The sequence below is a fragment of the Onychomys torridus genome, chromosome 23 (genome assembly GCF_903995425.1).
Source record: "Onychomys torridus chromosome 23, mOncTor1.1, whole genome shotgun sequence".
Classification (NCBI taxonomy): domain Eukaryota; kingdom Metazoa; phylum Chordata; class Mammalia; order Rodentia; family Cricetidae; genus Onychomys; species Onychomys torridus.
The window spans coordinates 40,390,470-40,416,636 of record NC_050465.1 but is presented as its reverse complement, the minus strand read 5'-3'; the positions used below and the strand labels follow the sequence as shown (position 1 = coordinate 40,416,636).

The window sequence follows — 26,167 nt, the reverse complement described above, 5'->3', positions numbered from 1 at the left end:
TGAGTAGAAAAAACCATACTTTATTTTCCTGTTAACACTAAGCCATATATTCACAAAGTGTTCCAATTACTCAGTCAGATCTACAGCCCGTCACTACCTTAAATGTTCACTGAGAAACAGTCAAGTGACAGAAATCACTATGAGACTCCCAACTGGAGAACAGCAACATTGCCACATATAATTTATAAACTTAGGTTAGTCGCTCAGATATTTACCCCGTTTTTTAAAAATTACTAACCCCAGTGGTTATGGTAACAGTAATATAAACACCTGATTTCAGTCGATGTTCTAGTCACTGTGAACATGAAACTTAAAAGATAGTTGCAAACTACGGTGCAATGGTGACCGTGACCGCAGGCACAGGGAGGCTCGGACAGGCATCAACTATACACACTCTCAGGATGCTGTCATTTCCCACACTTTTCTGTGCATACTTGTCTCATAATAGAAATCATTTCTGCAAATAATTTGAAAAACAAACAAGATGAATGCATTTTTTTCAACTTCATTTGAAAATAACTTAAATAAAAAAGAAGTTCCTCACTTGTTAAAGTCAGTAGAGATGGCTGGCTCCAACTGTCCCAACTGAGGCACAGCCCCATCCCATCTTACTGCCATTACAGCATGGCACTAAGACCCCAGCATGTTAGGAGAACTTCACCAAATACGTTCTAAAGCTGCACTTACATTTTTAAGACAGAAGAAATCAAAAAGTATGACTATTCATCAACATCTCTGGAACCTGTGAATTATTGTAAATAATCTTATATGTGCATATAGTTCAAACAATAAGCTTCTGGAGGGAGAATAAAATAAATACACTCTTTTCCATATGTATTTAATGCTGCCTAGAGTTAGATGAAAAGATTAATATTACTAACAGGAAGAACCAAACTATATTAAGGACTATTTTCTAAGTAGTTACAACAATTTCCCAAAACAAAGGTAGGCAGGAGCCTATGCAGTACAGACTTCCTGTAGTGTAACGTCACTTGCTAGTATGAGGTATGCTCTGTAAGCAATTAATACGAATATAAAAAGAGAGAAGCCACCACTAACCATAGGTTGGTAAATAAATGTCTTGACTAATGTAATTTGGGGAAAGGACCAAGGGAAACAAGAGACAGGTGTCCATGGGAACATCATGTATGTGCCTTATCATCACCAGGGGCAGGTGTCCATGGGAACATCATGTATGTGCCTTATCATCATCACCAGGTATTCAACAAATCCACTGTCACAAAAAAAGATAATGTTTCCAAGTACACTGACCCAAAATATACTTTATGTAGCAGAGTGAGATTATTTAAGTATTACTAATGCCTCCTTGCATTTCTCTGAACATATACGTAATTGGTTATGCATATCAAAAACTATAAACAGACCTTTTAAATACTTTTATCTCATTTAGGAAAAGTTAACAGTACAGATGGAATACTACTGAATTTTCTAAAATATCAAAATTTACGGGGTGAAACTAAAGAAAATATCTTTAGTAAATGGCTTGTGTGAAACCCAAGCTCACTCTTATAGATTTGAAAGGATTGTGATCCAATGATTGTTTAGCAGCAATTTTACCAAACTGTAAATTCTTTTATTAACAGGCATTATAAACAGATAATACTAAACTTATTTAAAAACCATGAGTGCCACACCAGTGAATATACAGCTCATGAATAACTTAAAATGTATTTCCCATTTTAAATGGCAACACATAGCATACAAAAACCTACCCTAAACAAATAAGCCATACTATGGACACATGATTGATGGGTCTACAATGATATATATATATATATATGTACAGCACATAATTGTTAACTATGTGGTCAGTACATTGTTCTACACGACTCCTTTCATGCTTCACTTTCTCCCGAGACTGAATTCTGAACTTCCTCTTCTAAAATTGGTACAATCAGGTTATCCTTTGACATCAAATTATATTTCATCACAAATTTAGTAAACCGATGACATAAAAATGTTTCATTCTGTAGAAAGAGAAAGAAAAAACGTCATTTTACTATCCAAAACAAAAGGCTAGAAATAGTACCGACACACACAGCTTGACAAGAATGTATTAAGAAAAGTCCTGACACACTGTGCTGGTTAGTTTTTGGTCAACTTGACCCAAGCTAGGGTCATTTCTGAAGAGGGACCCTCAATTGAGAAAATGCCCCACCAGATTAGCCTATAGGCAGGCCTGTGGGGCATACATATATTCTTGGTTGATGTGCCCAACACCCTCCCTGGGCAGACAGGGATATATAAGAAAGCGGTCTGAACCTTTAATCCCAGCACTTGGGAGGCTCAATAGGGGATTTCTAAGAATTCAAAGCCATCCTGGTCTACATAATGAGCTCCATGTCAGTCAAGGCTATATATAGTCTCAAAAAAAAACCCAAAAAAACAAAAACAAAAATAACAACAAGCAGGTTAAGGCGTGGTGATGCACCTTTGATCCTAGCGCTCAGGAGACAGAGGCAGGCAGATCTTTGTGAGTTTGAGGCCAGGCTCGCCTACAGAGAGAGTTCCAGGACAGCCAGGGCTACAACAGTGAAACCCTGTCTCAAACCAAAAGAAAGAAATAAAGAGAAAGAAATAAGGCAGAGCAAGCCATGAGGAACAAGCCAATAAGCCATGTTCCTCCATGGCCTCTGCCCCCCCCCCCCCCCCCCCCGTGACTTCCCTCAGGGATGACATGTAACCCAAGACTTGTAAGCATAACTAAGCCTTTCCTATTTAAGTCGCTTTTGGTCATGGTCTTTATTGCAGCAAGGTAAAGTAAGCTAAGATTTATACTTACTTCATATTCATCAAATATCTGCCGGTGATGAAAATAGGCATGTGAAAAGATTCTATAAATCCTACGGCACACTGATCCTAGTTTTGCTACAGATGATTCTTTTATGCTAACCCTAAAAAGAGAAGAGAAACCAGAAATTCACAGGCTGAATAAAACATTAGACATATATAGTCCAATCTTCTCAATTCCCAAGTGTGGAAACCAATACCCAAGAGAAAAGAGTGTCTGGGCCAAGGTTACAGTGCCGTAAATGGGAAGAGTAGGCCGATCCTTGGTCCTGGATCAGTGCCCTCTCTACTCAGCCACAGCACCTTAGTTAAATGCAGCACTACACTTCTGAAACGTAGTTAAAGGATAATGCACTTAAAACGAATCCTTAACACCTCAAAACTTACTAAAACAAAACCAAAACAACCAGACTTTAAAAAATATTTTACGCCGGGTGGTGGTGGTGCATGCCCTTAATCCCAGCACTGGGGAGGCAGAGGCAGGTGGATCTTTGTGAGTTCGAGGCCAGCCTGGTCTACAGAGCGAGATCTAGGAAAGGTACAAAGCTACACAGACAAACTCTGTCTCAAAAAAACAAAAAAATTACACTATTAATATTTTGTCTAATGCAGGTAATTGAAACTACTAAGAGGACTCATTATTTTATCCACAGAACCTGCTTTTGCTTCCTTTGTAGTTTTGAAAATCAAAATATGCATATTTCTAATTCTCTTTTAGAATATGATAGAGAAAAATCAAATGTTTTCTGTGTTTTTTACCTCCACATATTTTAGATGAGGTTTTTGCAGCTAATCATATTTTAAAGGGGGGGACCTCTAATTCCATCATCTACTTTGTAACAAATATCCAATTCCTTAGTAGAATAAAAGACCAATCATGAGCCAGATGTGGTGCAGACACTTGTAACCCCAGTACTTACAAGAATTGGCAGGATGATCACCCAAAATCCAAGAACAGCTTAGGCTAGTTCAAGGCTAGCATGGGCTACACAAACCCTGTCTCAAAACACCAGTCATGCTGGGTACAGTTGTACATGTCTTTAGTCCCAGCACTGGGGAGAAAGAGGCAGGTGGATCTGCGAGTTCAAGGTCAGCCTGATCTACAGAGTGAGTTGGAAGCCACCCAAGGCTATAAAGTGGGACTCAAGTCTCAAAAACAATATTTTTTTTTTTTTGGAGCTGAGGATCGAACCCAGGGCCTTGCAAGCACTCTACCATTGAGCTAAATCCCCAACTCAACAATATATTTTTTTAAGAACTCATAAACCATGGGAGAAAAAAACCCATTTTCAATTTTTAAAAAGTGGGGAAAAGGAGAATTCATAAACCTCACCAGTAATACAATACATGCACAGTTTCTCCCCCGATCTTAGAAAAACCTACAAAACAAGACATGATATGATGCCTGTCAAGTTGCCTTCTAAATAACTGTTTATACTGCCAAATCTGGTTTTGTAGGACTCAAGAGTAACTACAGAGACTCATGTAGGTCAAAATACTAGAAGAAATGAGTACTGAGTGCTCAGTCACAAATGAGGCATCTCTATCACCGCCCCCTCAAAGCTCAGGGAATATGGAGGAGAGAGGAGTGGAGAAAGCTGGCTCCGGCATGCGGTGGGCGATGTGATTCCCTGTCATGGATTGGGAAGGGCCCCCTCCCCTCCCTGAGAATCCACACATTCTGTTCACTGCTGTTGGGAGGAGGACATACTGGGGTAAAGTGCACATGCTCCTGTGAACAAACTCCTCCACATTCCTAACGAAACCCCCTGGGGGACACAGGGGAGGTGGGGGAGGGGCAACAGAGGGAAAGGGAGGAAGAGAGCAAGGAAAGAGGAAAGGGATGAGTAAGAGAAGAGAGGGGCATGGAATGAATAGCATCAAAATATATTACGTATATAATAAAATGCATGCTATACATGTATGTCATAATATGTCCATTATTATGTGCAATTAAATATATGTTAAAACTTTGCTTAAAACTGCTATAGGCAAAAATAAGCAAAAACAAGCAGCCTCCCTTAAGAAAGTCTGCTCTTTATTTCTCAGAGGCTGATCTAACGGCTGGTGCAGAGAAGCCTGGAGAAGGAACACCACACAGCAGCAGGGACCAGCACTGACTAGACTGCTCTCTGGGCGCTAGCAAACAAGTTCTGACATTTAACCACAACCTTCACTGCAAACTCGAATAAGCTGAGCAAGTCAACTTATAAAAAATTATAACCAAAACACTATTTTCAAACATCAATCTTTTAAATGAAACACCAAAAGTTGAATATCATGTTTAAAAGTTTGTTTACCTGCTGGGAAAATATTTATTGCTATTCAGAAGACATGCAGCACCATCAAGTGTGTGTCTTGTATAATCTATAGCAGGACACTGGAAAAGAGACAATTTTAAATGCATTAACAAAAAGGTCTCCCTCTTTTATTAGGTATATATTACTAGCTTTCCTTCCCATTGTAACCAGATTCCTAAAGAAGCGACATAAAGAAGGGTTTCTTTTAGTTCACTACGGTGGGAAGACCAGGTAGAGAGGATCATCACCTCATGGCAGCCAGGAATCACAGAAATGGCAGGAAGGGAGCAGGTAAGAAAATGCCCTTCAGAGATGAATTTCCAGTGTTCCATTTCTTCTAACCAAACTCAAGCTTCCAGTTCCCATCATCTCTCATCAAGGTATTAAGTCATTTACTGGGCCTGGGTTCTCATGATTTCAGCATCTGTGAATGCCAATACACCTGCTTACACTCTATTGTCTCCTACCTCTCCTCCAGGACTGCCAGGGCTGTTACACAGAGAAACCCTGCCTTAAAAAAACAACAAAAGAAAAAGCCCTTCTGATTTCGGAATGACTATGAAATACAGCACTCGGGAGGCAGAGGCAGACAGATCTCTGTGTGTTCGAGGCCAGCCTGGTCTACAGAGTAAATTCCAGGACAGCCAAGGCCAGGCGACACAGAGAAAGCAGTTTCTGTCTTTAAAAAAAAAAAAAATTAAAAAATGCTTGGTTATTGGTAAATCATAGTGTCAGGCTTCTAGAAGACAAATTAACTACTTTCCCAATTTCATTCGCAACACTGAACCTAAAGAACAAAACATTTAGGAATAGAAAAACACCAGATTATCTACTCTAGTGCTCAGCAGAACTAGAGAAACAGAGGCTTTGAATGATTATAGTGACTTACACGGGTTATAGTTAACATACAGACAGAAGTCTGACCTCCAGACACTCATGCCACAACAGGCACACACATTCACACACACACACACACACAAATGAATAAATATATTTTTAAATTATGTTCAATAGTTCTGGATGTCTAGGGAGATGATCAGTGGCTAAGCGTAGGTATGAGGATCTGAGTTCAAATCCCAAGCACCCATGTAAAATGTCAACATGACCAGACACCTAGAACCTAAGTATTGGTTGGGGGGCAAGTGGGGGGGAAGGGGGGAAGAAAAAGGATCTCTGGGGCTTGCTGGCTGCCAGCCTAGCTCCAGGTTCAAAAGACCCTGTCTTGTAGAAGTAAGGTAGGGTTACAGCATCCTCTGGTTTCCACAGACACATGTACACACCTGCACACACAAGTGCATATAAAAGCATCACACTCACACATATTAAATTCAGCAGTGTTACACATACTCATAAAATTATACAACTATGTCCACTATATTCTACAATGTTTCTGTCCCAATATGAATATGAAATGTCCCCCAAAGGCTCATCTGGTGAAGGTTTGGTTCCCATATGGTCTCTCAGGGGAGTGGTAGAAACTTTGGAGGTGGGGCCTAGATGGAGGAAGTAGCCATGAGGCAATGTCCATGAAGGGAACACTGGGACCCTGGCCCCTTACTCTCTGTTCTCAGATGCCAAGTAAGCAGACTTGCTTCACCAAATGCTCCCTTCTGAGAGGTCTGGCCTCACCTCAGGCCCAGAGCAGCGGTGTCAAGTGACCAGGTACTAAAACCTCCCAATCCTCACCTCTTTTGGAGTTTTATGAGCTGCACAAAGAAAAATCCACTGTTCCGTTGCAGTCATCTGAGTACACGTATCTGGATGGCACTCACTCTGTTAAAATAATTATACTGTTCAGTACGTGGAACAATAATGAAAGGATGTCATTGGGTTACACATTTCTATACAAAAGGTAAATAATAATTAGAAACTTTGGGTGAATTTAAGCATACGAAATTACTTTCAAAAATCAGAAGTTTAAACTACAGTTCTAACAACAACAACAACAACAACAAATTACCTGAAGTTTGACAGCAAGTCCATTTAGTTCAAGACAGAATTGCCTAAAAATGCAAAAACCGCATTTATTATCCAGGCTTTGTTTATTTCCTTGTTTTATTTCATAAGGCTGCCAAGCTGGTTACCCTCTTAGGAATTGGTTTAATTTTTCTGGAAAGTCGCTTAGGAATTTCACCTAGACTCTAGGAAAGCATGTACTTTTTGTGCAGTCAGTCCTCTGAGATTCAATCTATTGTTTATTTATTTATTTATTTATTTGGTTTTTCGGGACAGGGTTTCTCTGTGCAGTTTTGGAGCCTGTCCTGGACTAGCTCTGTAGACCAGGCTGGCCTCGAACTCAGAGATCCGCCTGGCTCTGCCTCCCAAGTGCTGGGATTAAAGGTGTGTGCCACCGATGTCCAGCCTTATACTTTTTCTTTAAAACAAAACAAAACAAAAAACAAAAACACTTATTTTTATTTATGAGTATGTACTCACCTGTGGGGCTGGGGTGTCAGATCATCTGGAGCTAAATGGTAGTGAGCCACTTGATGTGCGTGTGGGGAAATGAACTCCAGTCTAGTTGGCTCAGCAGTTAAAAAAGAGCTTCTGCTCTCAGGGGAAGAGTTCAGTTCCCAGCACCCACATCGAGGAGCGCACAACCACCTCCAGGTCCAGGAACACCAATGCCCACTTCTCCTCTAGCACCAGGCAAACACTCATACACATTAAAAAATAAAACTTAAAATAAAAAATAAAAAAAATAAAAAAAAATAAAAAAAAGGTGGGCATGGTCATTCAAGCCTGTAAGTCCTAGCACTCAGGTGATCAGACTAATCTATAGTGAGTTCCAGAACAGCCAGGGTTCCAGGGTGACATAGACCCTGTTGCTAACCCATCCCCTCAAAAAGAAAATGAGGATTCAGAGCAGTCAGTGAGCAAAGTGCCTGCTGCTGTGAAGTCTGAAGACCTGAGCTGCAACCCAACCAAGTAAATGCCGGTGAGCAGGGCAGCCCACGTGCAGTTCTAGCACTCAAGGGTGGACAACCAAGGGTCCCCTGAGCAAGGTTCAATTGAGACTGTCTCAACGAAGAAGGTAAAGAGAAATTCTCGATATCAACTTCAGCTCTCCACATGAATATGCGCATCCAAATTCAAATACAAATAAACATGGAAACAGGCATACACACAAGAATGCACAACACACATGGGGGAAAAAAGGTAACAATAGATGGTTCCATATAGATATAGATATCTCCACGAGGGAACATACACCACTACACAGAAAATAAACAGTCGGGTGACCCCAACAACAATGAAGTCTGGTCTGAGACAATAACTCAGAGGTAGAGCTCTAGTGAACCTAGTATGTGCAAGGCCCTGGGTTCAATTCCCAGTACAACACAAAAGGGGAAGAGCTTCAAAAGCTTTCTGATACACTATACAAAATCTAAATCCTCCATTCCACTACCTTCTCCAAAAAGACACTGTTTACATGAACAGATTAATATACTGGGATCACAGCCCATGTAATTTCCTAACTTTTCCTAGAATTTGGTAATTTTTTTCATGATATTCTTTTCTCTAAAACTAAAAATTGTAAGCCTATACAATGCCTGAAATCCAGTAAGTACTCTTTCTAAAAAAACAATGTTTTTTAAGATCGTCTCATATAGCCCGTAAACTCGATACATAGCTAAGGATGACCTTGAACTCCTCGTCTCCTGTCTTCACTTCCAAGTTCTGGACTAACAAATGTGCCGACTATGCTCAAGTCTCAATATTTTTAATAGTGAAAATAAAGGAAGTTATAATGACTGCCATACAGTTTTAGATAGACATCTGATATAAGACAATCCTTTGTAATAAAAATAAATTTATTTTATAGTTGTTAAAATATTGAATGGGTTCACTCTAAAAATCCTACCTAGGGTGGGCATGGTGGCGCACACCTTTATTCTCAGCACTGGGAGGCAGAGGCAAGCTATCTCTGTAAATTCAAGGCTGGCCTGGTCTACAGAGCGTGTTCCAGGACAGCCAGGACTACGCAGAGGAACCCTGTCTTGAAAACAATAACAAAAAAAGAATTTAAAAACATAAAAATCCTACCCAGTGATATGTATTCCACTGTATCAAGTTAGATAACCCTGTTTCCTCATCAAACAGAAACACCTTGGTTCCCCCAAAAATACAGTACTAAAAAAGTCTTATGTTTAGGAGGTGAAACAAGTACCAAAAAAGAACACACATGAACCTAATTAACTACAGACTATTTATTCAAGTACACTTTTATTTATTGCTTTGCTGAGATAGGCTCCTACTATGTAGTCCCAGCTGGCCTCCAACTCACAGAAACCTGGCTTTGCCAGCACAGAAGAAAACAAAAAGACAAAATTTCATTTTCCTGTGATCTACTTCCTTTTCACGTGCTGGAGTACCACCACGACAGAGGAACTATTTCTGAATCACCTGCCACCTCCATTACTCCAGGTCAGTAAACTATTTTATGCAATTTCTGAGTGACAGTTCACTGAGAAGTAATAAAGGCTGGCAATGATAAGCAATGGCTTACCTATCCAACTAACTCATTGGACAGTGAGTGCTGCAGCTATACTACGGCAACTTCAAGTTCATCTACTACAGAGCTGCATGTTGTGGAATAGTATTTTAACTGCGCAGACGTGTTACCTTTGTTTTGCTGTGGAATAGTACTTTATGTGAATATGTGTTACACTTGTTTCTTCTGCCTTCGTTAACAATGTAAAGGTGTTCTATTTGTTTGTTCTGCATTTGTTAATTGTGTAAAGATGTGTTGCATTTGTTTTACCTTGCCTGCCTAAGGCACCTGATTGGTCTAATAAAAAGCTGAGGAGCCAATAGCTACGCAGGAGAGGGACAGGTGGGGCTGGTGGGCAGAGATAAGGAGGAGGAGGAAATGAAGGAGGAGGAGGGAAAGGAGAGAGAACAGGGAGAAAGAGATGTCCGAGGCCAGGCAGGCAGGCTCTAGCCTGTCTACTCATGGAGTAGGACATACAGAAGAAAGGTAAAAACCCCAAGGAAAAACGTAGAAGATAAAGAGAAACAGGTTAAGGTATAAGAGCTAGGAAGAAATGAGCATTCATAACTAATAATAAGTCTCCATGACTTGGGAGCTGGTTGGTGACCTAAAAGAAAGCCTGGTACAGCTACACAGTGAGTAGACAATCCAGAGCTAAAATCCACCCCTCCTGCCATGGGATCACAGCCTTTCAAAGGGGCACTAATCTGTGTCTCCTAATCACAAAGATCAGTAGGAGCTATCAGAGATTTGAATCGACTTACAACTAAGTTGGAATGAACAATATTTTCTAATCAATTGCATGCTTGTTAGTCTAGTTCTCAGGAGGCTGAGGCAGGAGAACTGAGAGCTTGCGATCAATGCTAGCTCTGATAACGCTTGTCTCAATCCCAGCATTGAAGAGGTGGAGATAGGTGGATCAGGAATTGAAGGCCTGACCTACTACATGAGACCTCTTCTCAAAATACCAAAAGACACACAAGCTGTAAAATCTGGCAGTCTGACTCACCCAAATTTAATTTGCTTCATATCATCATTAGGAGGTACGCATTAGTATACCCTTACTAGAACTGTTGGTACTGTTCTGGAATCTCATAGAGACCTACCTTAAATGTTCATACTTCCATACACCTTCATCTTGGCCTTCAGGTGGTTCAAGAATTTTGTCAATATTGGAGCAGTCTGCCCTTATATTCTGCTGAATATACTATAAAGAAAGAAAACTTATGGTTACTTACATTTTACTGGATGCTAAATAGGCCTAATATTTTTGGTTTTTTGAGACTATGTAGCTCTGGCTGCCCTGGCCTCCAGCTGACAGAGATCAGTCTGCCTCTGCCTTCTGAGTGCTGGAATTAAAGGCGTGCACCACCAAGGCTAGCTCAAACATCAATTCTTGGCCTTCTTAGTGATGGAATTATAGGCATGTGCCAAACACTGGACTTGAATTCCTATTTAAGCCTCTTGTATTGTGGGGGTTTCAGGGAAGGAAACGGGTTCTCACTGTGTTGCCCAGAATGGTCTAGCAATCAAGTCATCCCATCTACCTCAGCCTCTCAAGAGACTCTAATATAAGCATAAGATGACTAGAATTTTCTCATTTTTTTCCCCACCTCATCCTAATGATCTTAAGTTTTGATGTTCTCAAATAAATGCAACCAACCCTGGACCACTTCAAATTCCACATAACAATTCTTTCCAAATCACTCCCTCCACCAACATAGAACACATTTATTTTTTATTGATATTATAATAAAATTTTATCATTCCCCTCATCTCTTTCCACCCTCTAAGCCCTCCAATATGCCCCTCCTTGATCTCTTTCCATTTCATGGCCTTTTTTTAAACTGTTGTTATATACATGTATGTATATTCATATATATTCCTAAATACATACATTCTGAATAACTCATTTTTATTGTACTTTACATTATTACACTTTTCAGTCCTGTGGGTTTATTGCTGCTGCTGCTGCTGTTCTAACAAGTGAATGTGGCTAGCCTCAGTGTATTGGCATCCTTTCTCTAACAGTAGTTATATACTTTACGTCTTGTCTCTGCATCCTGTCTTCAGTCTCATATTTCAAATTTTTCATTATTATGTCTGTTGCACTGACCTGTGATCAATGGCTTACTGTTTTCATTGTGCCTTGTTTGGGGAGGCAGGATGAATTATGCTCATATAGGATGGCAACTAAAACTAAAAATGTGTTATGCTCGGAATATTTCATTGGCCAGCCATTCCCCTATTATCTCCCTCTCCTCGAGTCCCTAAGAGATAACAATATTAAAAATGGAGCAGTTAATAACAGCTTCTGACTATTCAGGTAAAAGAGGATCAACGGTCCATCACTTTTAAATCAAAACCTAGAAATTACCGAGAAAGCTGAGGCAGACTAGGCGTCAGGCCTCCTGTGCTGGTTGGAGCCCATCATGAATGGAAGGGAAAGTTCTTGAAGGACTAACATGCTGCCCAAGTGAAGACGACATCAGTGACAGCAGTAAACAAGCTGGGCATGCAGTCCGTGGTGAAGGCTTGCACATAAAAGGCCATTCCAGAGTCCACAGACCACAGCCTATAGCATTCTAATGCATCCCTATTTAAATGTATATCTATATATGTTCATTCCATCAGTTGTTCTTTGGAAAACCTTGAATAATACAGTGTGTGATGGCTACTTTACCTCAACTTGATATACCCTAGAGTCATCAGAGAAGAAGCCTCAATTGAGAAAATGCCTCCATAAGATCAGGTTGTCAGCAAATTTGTAGGGTATTTTCTTAATCAGTGATTGATGGGGGAGGGCCCAGCCCATTGTGGGTAGTGCTACCCTTGGGCTGGTGGTCCTGGGTTCTATAAGAAAGCAGACTGAGCAAGCCATTAGGAGCAAGCCTTATGTAAGTAGAACCCCTCCATGGCCTCTGCATCAGCTCCTGCCTGCAGGTTCCTGCCCTGACTGAGTTCCTGTCCTGACTTCCTTCTTTAGTGATGTAGTACAGATATGGAAGCATAAGCCAAATAACCCTTTCCTCCCCGACTTCTGAATATGGTGTTTCATCACTGCAACAGTAACTATAATTAGGACAATGACTGAGGAGGCTGAAGAGGGTATCAGTTCCCTGGAACTGGAATTACAGGGGTGGAGCCACCTGATGTGGGTCCTGGGAACTGCATTCTGATCATCTGCAACTCTTAACCTCTAAGCCAGCTCTCCAACCCAGGATTTAATACTTTTAAATACACTACCAAAACTTCGATTATTCCTGGTAAGTCACAAAGCCATTTGTTACTAATTCTTAAAGTTTACATTCATACTATGTAATTAATATAAGAAAATTATCTGCAATCAATAAAACCACTACCATTTTCAGTATCAAGACAAAACCAGTCATCACAGCCAGGTACGATGGTATTCACCTGTAACCCGAATACCCTGGAGGTGGAGTCAGGGAGATCAGAAGAAGCAAAAGATCCTCCTCAGCTGTGTATCAAGTTTGAGGACAGCCTAGGCTGTGAGACCCTTATCTCAAAAAAAAAAAAAAAAAGAAAGAAAGAAAAGAAAAAGAGCGGGACCTGAAGATGTGCCTGGATTGCTACAACATCAGAATTAGAGATGAGTTTTGCTTCTTATGAATGAGCAAAAGAAACTGTTGGGGATCTTTACATTTTCCCATTTACTAACGCACCATGGCTATGTGGAGGTCAGAGGACAATTTGTGGGGGTCAGTCTCTCCTTCCTCCACCACCAAGTGTGCCTTTACTCAGTGAGCCATCTCATCTGCCCCATTAGTCTGTTTTGAGACAGAGTTTCTCCCTGCCTCCACCTCCTGGGATGACAAATACCCTGGGGTCAGAAGACAGCATCCAATTCCCTAGAACTGTACTTTCAGACTGTTGTGACCTGTGGGTGCTGGAAACTGAACCCAGGATCTCTCCAAGAGCAGCAAGTGCTCTTGACTACTGAGCCATCTCTCTAGCCCAAAGAGTTTTAGATTTTTTTAAAGATTATTTTCATGTGTATGTGCCTAATTTATACAAACCAAATGTGTGGAGGGGCTCTTGGAAGCCAGTGTCATAGATACCCAGGAACTGAATTACAGGTGGTTGGGAGCTCACACATGGGTGCTGGGAACCTAACCTGGGTCCCCCTATAAGAGCAGTAAGTGGTCTTTTTTTTTTTCTTTTTTTTTTTTTTTTAAGTTTTTTTTTGAAACTAGCTTTGGAGCCTGTCATAGATCTCACTCTGTATATGAGGCTGGCTTTGAACTCACAAAGATCCACCTGCCTCTGCCTCCCAAGTGCTGGGATTAAATGCGTGCACCACCTCCACCCGGCCAGTAAGTGGTCTTAACCACTGAGTCATCTTTCCAGTCTCTATTAAGAGCTCTTTAAATGATTTAGTGGGGGGTGGGAAGATGGCTCAATTGTTAAGAGCACTGTCTGCTCCTTCAAAGGACCCAGGTTCAATTCCCAGCACCCATATGGTAGCTCACAACCGTCTGTAATTCAGTTCCTGGGTATCTATGACACTGGCTTCCACTCTCACATACACACGGGCAAAACACCAATCCAGATTTTAAAAATGCAGTAGGAAAAGGGGTAAGAATGAGTAGGTCATTAGGTAGTATTTAGGTAATAATTTTATTCAGGTAGTAGTTTGGGTATTTATTATTTATTTAGGTAGTAATTTAGGTTAAGAATGAGTAGGTTACTTAGGTAGTAATTTAGGGTATATAAATGACAAATTTGGTAGGAAATCAAATGGAGTTTTGTCTTCTTTTTTTTAAAGGCAGAACATCTTTCTTCTTGTTATAGTTAACCCTGGAGCTATCATTATAATGACATACACTGTACACATACAGGATGAAACTGTCTCAACAAGTCAAAACAAAAGAAACATTGTGTCAGTGGAATGGCTCATGGAGTAAAGGTGATTGCTTCGAAAATCTATACTGTGAGTTCAATCCCTGAAACCAAAAGAAGGTCAAAGGGGAGGACCAATATACAAATGTGTCCTTTTGACCTACATGCATGAACCATGGCCTACATTACCTTTACCCACACAGATATACAAACACACACAGAAAAATCAAAATCTTAGAAAAAAAAAAAAAGTGAGCCAGGGATATACAGTTCAATGGTAGGGAAATTGCCTAGCATCTGTAAGGTCTTAAATTCAATATTCAGTGTTACCAAAAGAAAATATCACTGTCTTATTGGGTTTCAATGTCTGTCTACAGTTACATAAGGCAACAAGGAGGAAGTAAAAATGGTAAGGGTAAAGAGTCTTTCAACTCTAATAACAAAATACTGATTCTGCTTAAGTAGACTATGTAACATAAGACTTTAGTAATCTCTGCAATCACCAAAAAATCATAGATACAGTCAAAACTATAATTAAAACACAATGCTAAAATGTTCAAACAACCCTTCAAAGGGAACAAAGGACTGACTAGAACAGAAAGACAGACACAACATCATGCATGTAGCCCTGCCCGAGTTCAGAACCTAGCACTACATAAACCAGACAGAGTTGCCACATACCTCTAATGCCAGTACTAGGAAGGTGGAGGGTTGGACATCCTCGGCTATATTTCAAGTTTGAGATCAGCCAGGCAAACGTGAGAGTGTATCTCAAAAAAGGGCCTCTAGTTCCCAACTCCAGCCCATTTGAGTAGACTCAGAGCACTTGCTGCTCTTGCAGGGGAATGGGTTTAGTTCCCAGTACCAGCATGTGGCTGGCAAGTGCCTATAACCCCCTTTCCAGGGGATCCAATATCCTCTTAAGACCTCTGCAGGTTCCTACACCATGCACATGGTACAATCACACACCCTCAGATACACAAACACATACTCACAAATAAATTGAAATTTTTAAAAAAGAGAGAACAAAAACCAATAAAAGCTAACCTAAGTCTATTTTATTAATCTTACATAATATAACAGAGAAATAGAGACGAATAAAATGAAAAAATATGACCCAGTTCTATGTTGGTTATAGGAAATTTACTTCAATATGATGATATAAGTAGGTTAGCTTTAAGTCTGGGAACAGCTCAGTATAGAGAGCTCACTTAGCATGTGTGAGGCCTCTAAAAAAATAGTACAATAAAAACGTTACTTACCCCATACCTAATCTAATCTACTACTTCACACCAATCTCTTGGGGGTTTGTTGTTGTGACTTTACATACATCTTTTTCTCTTTTTATTGCAGTGCTAGGGAATCAAACAGTTCCTCAGACATAGGACCCAAGTGCTCTACCACTGAGCCACACCTCTTGCTCCTCTATATCCCAATTTCTGCCATTCTTTTATTATTTTTTTATTAACTGAGAACTTCATACAGTATGTTTTAATTTTATTCACCCCAACTCTTCCCAGGTACAACCCACCTCCTTACACACCCCAACTTCATGGCCTCTTTTTAATTTAATAACCCATTTACTCCAGTTTGTGCTGTCCATATACTTCTGGGTGTGGGGCCATTCACTGAATATTGGCTGAACTACCAGAAGCCATAGCCTTAAAGAAACTAACTTTTCTTCCCTAGAAGCTATCAATTATCAATAACACTTAAGTTAGGGGTAGGGTGCTCATGAACCCCTTCCCACTCCATGCTAGAGTATTGATTGGCCTGATCTTGTACCAGGCAAACACAAAACAATTAACCCCTCAATGTTGTTGTTGTTTGTTTTTGCTCTTTTTGGGGGGCAACCACCCAGCTCCCAAATAAATCACACATGGAGACTTATTCTTAATTATAAATGCTCAGCTGCGCCGGGCGCTGGTGGCACACGCCTTTAATCCCAGCACTCGTGAGACAGAGGCAGGCGGATCTTTGTGAGTTCGAGGCCAGCCTGGTCTACTGATCAAGATCCAAGAAAGGCGCAAAGCTACACAGAGAAACCCTGTCTCGAAAAAACAAACAAACAAACAAACAAAAAATGCTCAGCTGGGCTGGAGAGATGACTCAGAGGTTAAGAGCACTGGCTGCTCTTCCAGAGGTCCTGAGTTCAATTCCCAGCAACCACATGGTGGCTCACAACCATCTGTAATGAGATCTGGCACCCTCTTCTGACATGCAGGCAGAATACTGTATCCATAATAAATAATTTTTTAATAATAATAATAATAATAATAATAATAATTGCTCAACCTTAGTTTGACTTGTTTCTTGCCAGCTTTTCTTAAATTATCCTGTTTCTCTTTGGCTCCTGGGCTTTTCCTTTTCTATTTCTGTATACCTTTATTTGTTTCTTACTCCACTGCTTGCTGTGTAGCTGGGTTGCTGGCCCTCCTTCTCTGGCTACCTCTTCTCCTCCCTGATTTCTCCTTCTATTTATCCTCTCTGCCTGCCAACCCAACCTATCCTTTCTCCTGCCTCACTACTGGCCATTCAGATCTTTATTAGACTACCAAGTGTTTTAGACAGGCACAGTAACACAGCTTCACAGAGTTAAACAAATGCAGCATAAACAAAAGTAACACACCTTAATTTGATCTTTAATAATTAACCATGAATATTATTATTTTCACCAAGCTCCTGATTCTGTGCAATATGAAAGCACCACCATTTTTTTCATTGGGGTTGGGGGGTTGAACCTAACACAGTGTCTAACAACCTCCTAATATGTTATCACACATGCCATGCTATGGAAGCCCGTCCTTAGAAATCTAATGCTGTCTGTAGTGAATTATGTGATAGTAGTAATGAGCTAAAGGAAAGCATCTCAGTTTCCACATGTACTGAAGGGTGTGAGTTATGAACTAAAATCATTATAAAGATATAAATCTCAAAAGCATGTTATCAAAGATTTAGTCACCAAATTAGAATTTTATTTCTATTTAGTTATTCTAATTTGCCATTCAATTAATTTTAATTTTAATTCATTATACATTAAAATTTCATAACATACTAAAATAAATTGAGGTTTGATTACAATGTTAAACAAACATTCCATTAACCCAGGGGAATCTGGTTTGTGCTCCCCACACACATAAAATGGGACTATTTAATATACCAAAGATATAGAATGCTTGTTATGAGGGTTGTAAAAGAAATTGTTGTTACCTGCTGAACAGCAAGTGTACTGTCCATCTCATCAAATGATTCATCAGGCCAATTATAGAAATCCTATAACAGTAAATTCATGGTTAAAGCACATACAAAGTTACAAGGACATAGTAATGCTACTGTAAACATCATTCTTAATAAAGACCCAAAGCTTACACCAGAGTAGGAGAAAAGACCTTACTTTACAATGTGATTACCAGCAAAATAATCTTAGCCAATATTCTTAAATGGACTCCAAGATTGTATTTAATTGAACTATACACTATTATTTTTTTTTTTTTGCAAACACAAATCCCTCAAATACATTTCTCATTAATCTTTCATGGATTATTTAACTGGAAAGAAAGTTCATCACTTTTTTTTTTTTTTTTTTTTTTTACAATTGTGAGATAATACCCCTAAAAGTTGCACTGGAATATGTCCAAACATAAAAAAACTAAATCAAATTTTTAAACAGCTAGCATTATTAAACAATTTATAACCCCATAAAATTATTTTAAACAAACAGAATAAATTACTATTCCAATTACAAATAAAGCTTTTAATTTCTAAATAGAAATACGACTCCCATCAAAAAGAATTTATCCAGGGGCTGGAGATGGCTCAATGGTTAAGAGAAACAACTGAGAGGTCCTAGGTTCTATTCCCAGCACCCAGGTGGCAGCTTACAACTGTCTAGTCCTCGGGAACCCAGTGCCCTCTTCTGGCCTCTGTGAGCACCACATGCACATGGTGCAGACAGCTGCCCAAACATACAAAACTAATTAAAAACTACAAATGTTTCCATTCAGAACTGAATGAAATGAAACAGTAGGCATGTACAAAGCCCTGGGAGTCATTCAGTGTTCTCTTGTTGTTGTTGTTTGTTCTTCAATACAGGGTGTGTGTGTGTGTGTGTGTGTGTGTGTGTGTGTGTGTGTGTGTGTGTGTGTCCTTGCCACCCTGGAACTCAGAGACCTGCCTGCCTCCACCATCAAGTGCCAGGACTAAAGGTGTGATTAACCGGGGATGTCTCTGTGCAGCACCTTGCATTGGTCTCAAATCCCCTTCTATCTGAAGCAGCAAGGTTTACTTATATCTTTCACACACCTTCCTTTTCCTCTGTCAGTACAGGAATGCACCTAGGGCTTACATATGCTAGGGAGACACTCTACCACTGAGCTGTATTTCTGGCCTTTTTTATACTTTTCATTTTCATTAAATGTTACTGACTGACCTTGAACTTGCAATCTTCCTACCTCAGACTCCTACATAGCTGGAATTACAAGCCTGTGCCCAGACATGGCTCCTATGTATCTTTAATAAGCAGCACAGTTCCTGGCATAGAACTGACCTTCAACCAACATCTCTAGGCTAAAATGCAAGGGAGGGGGGAGTCTTACTTAGCCAATGACCTATAAACCTTTAGTAACTAACAAAAGTTAGCGGAGGTTGGGGGAAAAAGAAAACTCTAAGAATGCAGTGTATGGGCTGGAGAGATGGCTCAGAGGTTAAGAGCACTGACTGCTCTTCCAGAGGTTCTGAGTTCAATTCCCAGCAACCACATGGTGGCTCACAAGCATCTGTAATGAAATCTAGCGACCTCTTCTGTATACATAATAAAGAAATAAATCTAAAAAAAAAAAAAAAAAGTGCAGTGTATAACACCATGTGATTAAAGTTTAAGAAAATGAAAAGTGGCTAGGTAGCTCATGTCTGAAATCCAAGAACTCAGGAGGCTAAGGCAGGAGAACTACTGTTCAAGGCCAGCCTGAGCTACAAAGTGAATTCCAGGCCAGCCAGGACTACAGTGTAAAACCCTGTCTCAATTCCCTCCGTCTCTTCCCACCTACCCTTCAAAAAAGGAAGAAAGGAGGATGGAGAAATGACTTATTAGTTAAGAGTCCTGGCTGCTCTTTCAGAGGACCCAGGTCAGATTCCCAGCATCCACATAATGGCTCACAACTGGCTGTGGTTCCAATTCCAGGGGATCTGATGCCCTCTTCTGGCCTCCTCAAGCCAGTATAGAAATGTAGTGTACAGGCAGAACACTCATAAACATAAAATATTAACTTTTTTAAAATTAAGGAAGGGCCACTTGGTGGTGGCACATACCTTTGATCCGACCACTCAGGGAGGCAGAGGCAGGGATCTCTGTAAATTCAAGGCCAGCCTGGTCTACAGAGCTAGTTCTAGGACAGCCAAGGCTACATGAAGAAACCCTGTGTGTTGGGGGAAGAGGGGAGATTAATGAAGGAAGCTCATTTATGGATATAATGCATGGTAGTGAACATCTAAAATCCCTATACAGAAGAGGCTGAGACAAGAGACTGCCTCAAGTTGGAAAGCCAGTGTAAGCTAAATCAAATACCAGGCCAGCTGGGGCTACACAGCAAGACCCTGTCTCAAAAAAACCAAACAATTCAGGCATGGTGGTACATGCCATAATCCCAGCACTTGGAATGTGGAGGGAAGATGACCAGGAGTTCAAAATACACAGATAGTTCAAAGCCAGTCTGAGCCATTTAAGACTCCATCTCAAAAATGAGTTGGGGTGAGGGAACACATATAGTAAAAAACAAAAAGAAACAACTGCAACAGGAAGTAGTAATGGCAGAGACCTGCAAGTGATAAGAATAAACTGAATGCTCAGCCATAAGTGGACACCTCCATCCTCCCTCCAGTGCCATAAATGGACACCTCCATCCTCCCTCCAGTGCCATAAATGGGCACCTCCATCCTCCCTCCAGTGCCATAAGTGGGCACCTCCATCCTCCCTCCAGTGCCATAAGTGGACACCTCCATCCTCCCTCCAGTGCCATAAGTGGACACCTCCATCCTCCCTCCAGTGCCATAAGTGGACACCTCCATCCTCCCTCCAGTGCCATAAGTGGACACCTCCATCCTCCCTCCAGTGCCATAAGTGGACACCTCCATCCTCCCTCCAGTGCCATAAGTGGACACCTCCATCCTCCCTCCAGTGCCATAAGTGGACACCTCCATCCTCCCTCCAGTGCCATAAGTGGACACCTCCATCCTCCCTCCAGTGCCATAAGTGGACACCTCCATCCTCCCTCCAGTGCCATAAGTGGACACCTCCATCCTCCCTCCAGTGCCATAAGTGGACACCTCCATCCTCCCTCCAGTGCCATAAGTGGACACCTCCATCCTCCCTCCAGTGCCATAAGTGGACACCTCCATCCTCCCTCCAGTGCCATAAGTGGACACCTCCATCCTCCCTCCAGTGCCATAAGTGGACACCTCCACCCTCCCTCCAGTGCCATAAATGGACACCTCCATCCTCCCTCCAGTGCCATAAATGGGCATCTATCCATATCACTCCCAATGCTGAGAAAACTTCATGGAAGAGGAAGCAAAAAGAATCTTAAGAAATAGCAGGTGGTGGTAGCACACACCTTTAACCACAATATTCAGAAGGAAGAGGCAGGTGATCTCTGAGTTCCAGGATCTGAAAACTGGAGGAAGGAGTGGACTGTTGTGGGACACTGTCCTGGACATGACATGGCCACTTCTCTCTTAAACTCAAAGCATACTGGGTCTGTCATGGGGAAGGCTTCCAAGACTCTTCCTCAACCAAGCCCTAAGTATCTACAGGCAGTTGTTAGGGGTGAAGAGACATCATTACCTTCAGTAGTACAACTGTTAAGGTGTCCACAATCGGTAGACAACCCTAATGAAAGTCATCAATCTCTCTCTCTCTCTCTCTCTCACACACACACACACACACACACACACACACACACACACACAAAGAATAAGAATGAAAACTCAGATATGAAAGTAGAAGGGGGACTACTTGGGAATTAGAGTGGATGAAAGGTGAATAGAGATACATTATATATGTACGAAAATGCCATAAAGAAACCCATTATTATAGACAATTAATATCTTACTAATAAAAAATGCAAGAGCTTGGGAGATGGTTCACTTGATAAAGTGCTTGTTATGAAGTCGTCATAGTGTGAGTTCAGATCCCCAGCACCCATGTAATAAAACTGTGCACATTGCTTATAAGCGTGCATGTACTAGGAAGACAGTAACATGAAGATCTCTGTAGATTGCTGGCCAGCCATTCTAGCAAAATCTGTGAGCTCCAGGTTTAATGACCGACTCTGTCCCAAAAAGTAAGAGAGAAAGTGACTGAGGATCACAACGAAAGTTAGCCCTCTGGCCTCAACGCACACATACACACTCTTAAATCTTAAAATAACTTGAAGCAAATTAAGAATGTTAACATAATTTAAAGCAAATAAAAAACATTTAAAAAATTTTAGGTTGGGGATTTAGCTCAGTGGTAGAGCGCTTGCCTAGCAAGTGCAAGGCCCTGGGTTCAATCCTCAGCTTGAAAAAAAATTTTTTTTAAAGATTCTGGAGAGGCTCAGTAGCTAAGAGCACTTACTGCTCTTACAGAGGACCTGGTTTCAGTTCCTGGCACCCCTATGAGGTGGCTCACAGTTCCAAGGGATCAAACATCCTCTTCTGGCTTTCTTGGGCACCTGCGTTCATGTGGTACACAAAAACTCACATACACATATACATAAATAAAGAATAATTTTTAAAAGTTAAAGATTATAGAGGACTTGAGTTGGAATCTCCAGCGCCCAATTAAAAGGAGGGGGGGGGGCATGATGGTACTGGAGGGAGGCAAAGGCAGGAAGATAGATCTATGAGTTCAAGGCCAGTCTGATCTGCATACCAAGTTCTGGGTAAGCCAAGACTACATAGAAAGACCCTATCTCAAAACACTAGGCTTGGTAGCTCACATCTTTAATCTCAACCTTCAGGAGACAGCAGGTAGAACTCTGTGAGTTCAAGGCCAGCCTGGTCTACATAGTGACCTATCAAAGAAGACAGAGAGACATCGAAAGAGAGCACCAAGCACATGGGCTAGCAAGCCAGCCAGCCAGCCACAAATGCCTGTAATTCCATCATGGGCAAAGGTAGGCAGTTCTGGGAGCTTCCTAGCTAGTCAGTCAGCCTTTCTAATGAAACCATAAGCTTTGGGTTCAGTGAGAGACCCTGTCAAAAGCAATAGGCAGAGAGGAAGAGAGAGCTTTCTCTGGTCTCCATGAACATCTACAGAAGACACCCACACATGCACACACAAAAAAACTTTTAAAGATTAAAATTATTAGCGAAAAATGAAAATATTAGCAAACCAGGACTGACGATACATGCCTGTAATCCCTTCATTCTGGAAGCTGGGGTAGGATTATCAAGAGTTCAAGGCTTACAGGAACTACTTAGTGGTTTCCAGGACAACCAGACTTCTATCTAAGGCCCTGCCTCAAAACAAAGTCAATAGTGTTGACCCGTAGAGGAAAGAGGACAAGGAATTCAAGGTCACCCTTGGATATACAGTGAGTTTTAGGCCAGCCAGGCCCACATGAGACCCTAAATAAATAAATAAATAAATAAATAAATAAATAAATAAATAAGCAAACAAGCAAGCATGCATGCATGGTGTGTTTTTACAGATATATATACAGATAGATTAAAAATGGAGGGAAGCTATGGCAGGAGAATCAAGACTTCAAAGCCAATCTAGACTCCACAGAAAGTTGAGGCCAGCCCAAGTTATAAAGCAAAATTGTCTCAAAAATAAAAATAAATTAGCTCATAATTAAATGTTTTGACACATAACTGTACATTCATTAGACACTTGGGGGGAAACAAAATCTAGCTTAATAAATGACTCATTTAGTCAATGCATGCTAAAAACCAACCATGTCTATATTCTAGTCTAACCAACTTTAAAATGTTCTACTGCACACGCCTATGACTAGCACTCAGGAAATGCAGGCAGGATGAAAAGTTCAAGGTCATTCTCAGCCACTTAACACTGTTCAACACAACAGACATCATTTTGGAACAGATCTATTTCAATAAAGAAAAGTTGTGTGATAAACAGGGAAGGTTGCTTAAAAGCAGTTTTTTTCTTTTAACCTCATTTTTCCTATTACATTTTACTTAATCTTAACTTGTTGTAAAGTGGGGAAATGTAAAATTGTTCACATGTGACCTACTCATAAAAGCATAGCAAAAGGACACGTTGCATTATTTATTCCAAATAATTTTTCAAATTTTTAAAATTCATCTAAAGATAAAGCTGAGAGACAATGGGCATGCTTGATTTACCACAGGAAAAGTCCTGGATTTAATCCCAAGCACCAAGAATTTTTTTTTAAAGGAAGTAATCACTTAAGAATTAGAAAAAAAATGTTGCCTATGTACAATAATAGTTATTTGAAAAAAGAACCCTTAGAAAGAAAAGTCGTCAAATAGTAAAAAGTATACATAGTATACAAATTTCCAACAAAATGAAGACAAACTGACAATGGAAAGAACTGACAATTCATGACTCCATAATGGCTTCCAAAGCAATTCTCTAGGGCTAGGGATGTAGCTCAGTTGGTAGAGCGCCTGTCTAGTAGGCACAGGGTCCGGGGTTCACCATTCCCCAACACTGCATAAACCCTACATGGTGATATGCACTGTAATTCCAGCCCTGGAGTGGTACAAACAGGAGGACCTACGAGTCCAAAGTTGTATTCAACTACATAGTAAATCCGAGGGTAGCCTCATTTTGAGACCCTTCTCAAAAACAACAAATAGCAACTCTCTAAACCGGACGCGGTGGCCGGCCGCAGAGGCAGGCGGATCTCTGAGCCCAAGCCAGCCTAGTCTACAGAGCTCCTACCAGGACAGCCAGAGTTACACAAGGAAACCCTGTCTTGAAAAACAACAACAACAACAAAAAAAGGCATAATTATCTAAAACTCAGTAGCATTAAGTATCTTGATTTTCACTTCTCTTAAAAACCACGTTTTCAATAGAAAGGCTCGCTCAGCACACGGTAAGGGGCAGCAGGCTAGGCAGCAACGAGGCTGCTAAAATTACATGTTAAACGTATCTCTTCTGATTTTAGAACATCTACCCTCCGTGACAGGCCGTTTCCGCTGGCCGATTAATCCTATCAAGTTCCAATGTCAATTCGTCGTTATACCGGGAAGCATCCCACGTTTGCAAATCCTAAGCAGCACCAATTGACTCCCCAGTAGTGCCTTACTAAAAGGGCTATTAGGGTTTGTTTGTTGGTTTTCCCGGTATATTATCATCAGCTCGCTCAGACGATTGTCCACACCTATTAGCGAGGAAATTCGCAAGGAATGACATGGAACAAGTCGCGACCTGGTTGGTAAAAACTTGCTGGACCAGTGCAGGGGAGCAGGAGGGAGTGGTGGAAAAAGACAAACACCCGGGGGGAGAAAGCAAATCCTCGCCACCTGCATCCGGCTAGACACCCTGGATGGAGCCGATCGGCAGGTACGTCACGGGCCAAGCCGGCGCGGAGGGCAGGTGGGCAGTGTTTACAGCCCTCGACGCCGGCGGTCCCGGCCCCCCGGCCCCCCGGCCCCCCGGCCCCCAGCTGGCCCCTGGACGCCCCGGCGCCGTCAGCTGCCACTCACAGCAGGCAGCGCAGCCGCCGCCGGTGACAGGCTTCAGCCCTGGGCCTCGGCGGACACGCCAGGGCCCGGCTCCAGGCAGGCCTCCCCCCGGGAGGAGGCCGCCGCCGGCTCGGCAGCCTCAGGGGCCGCGCGGCTCCGGAAGCGCAGGCCGGCCCCCAACCGCGGCCCCGGCCACCACCACCACCACCACCACCACCCGCTCGCCGCCCCGGCCCGGGCCGGACTCCCGCCAGCAGGAGCGCCTCGGCTCGGGGCAGGGAAGGCACGGAGACGATACCTGCGCCTTCGTGCCTGGCCTGTTCCGCCTCAGCACTGCCGTCCCCTCCGCCATGACCATAGTGCCAGAGTCTGGGCGGCCGGCGTCGGTACCCGGATGTGGGGGCCGGCGGCTTGCGCGCGGGGCGGGGCGCGGCGGCGCTCCGTGCGGCGGCGGCGGCGGCGGCTGCGGGGAGGGGCGGCGGCCTGCGGAACAGCCGCCCGTCGCGCGGGGCACGACGGGAGGAGTACCCGGCCAGCGGCCCGGGCGGTGGGAGGGGCACACCAGGGAACAGCCGCCCAAGTTCCGCCCGGGCTGGAAAGGAAGGTGCGACCGGAAGCTGGGGTCCGGAGCCGCTTTCAAGGTCTGGGTCGCCGGTGACCCGAGCCTGCGTCACCCGCGGGTGTTTGTCCTTCGACTGTCTGTACACTGGAAGGGCGGTTTGCACAATAGTGACCATCTCGGGAAAGCTGTGTTGAGAGCCAGTACCTCACCGGAGCACCATGCTGCGAAACCACCCCGGAAGTTAAGGGACAGCACATACCAGACAGAACCTTCATGGAACTGACCCCAAATCACATTGGCTGGGGCGGTTAAGCGTCGGGGGGTGGGGGGACAGGAGGCACTGATAAACGTGGCTCCTGTGGGCCTCTCACTTAAAAGCCAAGGACTCTTTCAATGACAAGTTGGTTTCCGTAGATAAAAGACCCAGATTCTAAATTTAAAATAAAATAAAATAAAATGATGCCCTTCATGAGAT

At 42.1% G+C, this 26,167-nt stretch overlaps 1 protein-coding gene across 1 annotated transcript; it reads right to left on the bottom strand.

The window, feature by feature from the left end:
* Mob4 (MOB family member 4, phocein) lies at positions 1 to 25,631 on the bottom strand. The gene is made up of 8 exons (XM_036173353.1): positions 25,429 to 25,631; positions 17,680 to 17,742; positions 10,713 to 10,813; positions 7,072 to 7,114; positions 6,798 to 6,884; positions 5,112 to 5,191; positions 2,804 to 2,915; positions 1 to 1,988 (listed from the first exon to the last, which is right to left on the bottom strand). Exons 1-8 carry the CDS (start codon positions 25,486 to 25,488, stop codon positions 1,857 to 1,859), a joined length of 678 nt encoding a protein of 225 aa, XP_036029246.1. The 5' UTR covers positions 25,489 to 25,631; the 3' UTR covers positions 1 to 1,856.
* Between the last annotated feature and the right edge of the window lie 536 nt (positions 25,632 to 26,167).

Excerpts from the sequence above, each read along its gene's own strand:
- Mob4 (XM_036173353.1), bottom strand. The coding sequence starts at position 25,488 with ATGGTCATGGCGGAGGGGACGGCAGTGCTGAGGCGGAACAGGCCAGGC. Across the intron at positions 6,885-7,071 it reads GACTTGCTGTCAAACTTCAG|AGTGAGTGCCATCCAGATAC; the intron begins GTAATTTGTTGT and ends TTATTTTAACAG. Across the intron at positions 5,192-6,797 it reads CTCATAAAACTCCAAAAGAG|TGTCCTGCTATAGATTATAC; the intron begins GTGAGGATTGGG and ends TCTCTTTTCCAG.